At 39.5% G+C, this 2,747-nt stretch overlaps 1 protein-coding gene across 1 annotated transcript; it reads left to right on the top strand.

The window, feature by feature from the left end:
- The first annotated feature begins 246 nt into the window (after positions 1–246).
- Positions 247–1,584, top strand: LOC133815150 (uncharacterized). The gene has a single exon (XM_062248022.1). The coding sequence runs from the start codon at positions 247–249 to the stop codon at positions 1,582–1,584; it is 1,338 nt and encodes a 445-aa protein (XP_062104006.1).
- Positions 1,585–2,747: the final 1,163 nt, after the last annotated feature.

Raw genomic sequence — 2,747 nt, 5'->3', positions numbered from 1 at the left:
CAAAAGAAAAGGTCCTGGCAGTGGCTGCCACAACGGACAACTCATTTAAGGTCTTAACAGACCCATTAAACACAGCTACTGAAGACGTAGAGCAGACTGAGAATCACCAAAAACAAAGTTTAGATGGGGAAATAACAGGAGGGGGGGGGGGGGGGGTGGGAGGACCCCCTCTTGTCAATGGATAAAATAATGTGTTGGAACGTCTAAGGGATCAATAGCCAACAAAAGTAAAGCACAGTCAAGCAAATGATTGTTAATCAAAAAATTGGGCTAGTTGGTCTTCTTGAGACAAGAGTTAAGGCCCGGAATCTTGGGGCCTTATATGTTCGAATGCTTTCGGGGTGGTGTTTTACTTCTAATAGTGCGTGGCATGATGGAGGAAGAATTATAGTAAGCTGGAATCCTCTAAGCTTTACTGTGAATATTTTGAAATGCTCAAGTCAATTGATTCACCTCTTTGTTGAATCTGTGGGTAACAAGGCAAGTTTCTATGTTACATTTTTATATGGTTTCAATGATGAGGAAGGTAGGAGAGGCCTTTGGAGAGATCTTCAGGAGCTTTCTGTTATGGATTCTTGGATTGTCCTGGGTGATTTTAATGACATTCTCAGTAAAGAAGAGAGAATTGGCAATCGGGTAAGATTCAAATCTTCTTTGGATTTTATCAATTGTGTTGGAGCTTGTCAACTTGAAGATGTTAAGTATAGTGGAAACTTCTTCACTTGGAGCAATAAGCAGCAAGGAGAAGAGAGGATATACTCAAAGATAGATAGAGTTTTGGCAAATCAGAAATGGTTGGATTCGTTTCCTAACGCTGAAGTATTTTTTCAGAATGAGGGACTTTTTGATCACACGCCTGCCATTCTTACTGTGTATGATGTGGTTTTGAGTGGGAAGAAACCTTTTAGATATTTTAGGATGTGGTCTTCTCATCCTAAAAGTTCTGAAATGGTTACCAAAACATGGCAGCAGCAGGTTAAAGGGACTAAAATGTATCAGCTAGTGACTAATCTTAAGAGCCTCAAATCGATCTTTAAAGAAATTAATCAGCTAGGTTTTTCAGACTTGCATTCTGCTGTAATTAAAGCCAGAGAACACCTGGATATTTGTCAAGATGCAATGCACAGTGATCCTATGAACCAGGCAATGCAGCAACAGGAGCTGGAAGCAAGGAATTCCTATGCTAAAGTTCATAATGCATACCATTCTTTCCTCCAACAAAAGGCTAAACTGGCTTGGGTTAAAGATGGTGATGATAATTCAGCATTATTCCATAGAAGCATTCGTGAAAGAAGGGCCCAAAACAGAGTGTTGTCTATCACTAATGCCAATGGAATTCGGGTAGATGATCCACAACAACTTACTGATGCTTTCTTGGAGTTTTACAAGAGTCTACTGGGCTGTAAATTAGAAAGAAGGAAGTCTGTTTTGGCTGTTGTTATTAATACTGGGCCAGTGGTTTCGAGTTATCAAGCCGATATGCTCCTAGCTGATTTTTCATTTGAAGAAGTTAAGAAAGCCATCTTTGACATCCCTGGCCTCAAAGTCCCTGGTCTGGATGGCTATAGCAGCTATTTCTTTTAGGAAAATTGGGATCTTGTAGGTAATGAGGTGTTTGAAGCTCTTACTTCTTTCCTTCATACAAGGAAAATTTGAAAGGAAATTAATTCAACTATTTTGACGCTTATTCCTAAAAGTAAGTGCCCAAATTCAGTTAGTGATTATCGCCCTATTGCTTGTTGCAATGTCATTTATAAAGCTGCTACAAAACTAATATGTTCGAGGCTCAAAGTTATTCTTCCAAGCTTGGTGGCACAAAACCAAGGGGGGTTTGTCAAAGGGAGATTCATTGGGCATAACATCATGATATGTCAGGATCTTATTCGACATTATGGGAGGAAATCAGTCAAGGCTAATTGTATGATCAAGCTTGATCTACAAAAAGCATATGACACTGTCGAGTGGGACTTCATTGAAGAAATGCTTTATGCATTCCAGTTTCCAGATAAGTTCATTAAGCTGATTATGAATTGTGTTCGAACTCCAAGATTCTCACTAATGCTAAATGACTCGTTGCATGGTTTCTTTGAGAGGTTTGAGATAAGGTGATCTAATGTCTCCTCTTCTCTTTGTCTTAGGAATGGAATATCTTTCCAGAATCATGCAAAAAATTGGGCAGAAACAGGGATTCAAATTCCATGAGAGGTGTTGAGAATTGAAGCTAAATCACCTTAGCTTTGCGGAAGATGTCCTTCTTTTTTGTAATGGGGATTACAAGAGCATCTATTACATGTTGCAGGGCATTAAGCTATTTTCTCTTACATCGGGTTTGATGCCTAATCCTTCAAAATCTGCATTTTATTGCAGCAATATGCATGATAGAGATGTTCAGAGGGTTTTAGATGCCTCAGGTTTTAAGAGGAATGAGGTTCCATTCAAATATTTGGGTGTTCCTATATGTGCTAAACGAATTTCAGCAAAGGAGTGTAGCATTCTTGTGGAGAAAATGATTGCTCGAGTCAGGACGTGGAGCTCTCGAAACTTATCATTTGTTGGCCGAGTAGTTCTAATCAACTCTGTGCTGATGTCCATCCATTCTTACTGGTGTCAAGTGATGGTGCTGCCCAAGAAAATAGTAAGTGAAATAGAAGCTATTTGCCGTGCCTTTTTGTGGAAAGGTCATCATAGTTTAATAGGCCCTGTTGCAGTAGCTTGGACTGCTCTATGTCAGTCTAAAACTTCAGGTG

This window comes from Humulus lupulus, chromosome 2 (genome assembly GCF_963169125.1).
Source record: "Humulus lupulus chromosome 2, drHumLupu1.1, whole genome shotgun sequence".
Lineage (NCBI taxonomy): Eukaryota > Viridiplantae > Streptophyta > Magnoliopsida > Rosales > Cannabaceae > Humulus > Humulus lupulus.
The sequence above is the reverse complement of the archived record's forward strand: the minus strand, read 5'-3'. Positions and strand labels throughout refer to the sequence as shown.

What these genes read in the sequence shown, in the direction of transcription:
- LOC133815150 (XM_062248022.1), top strand. Translation starts at nt 247, where the DNA reads ATGATTGTTAATCAAAAAATTGGGCTAGTTGGTCTTCTTGAGACAAGA.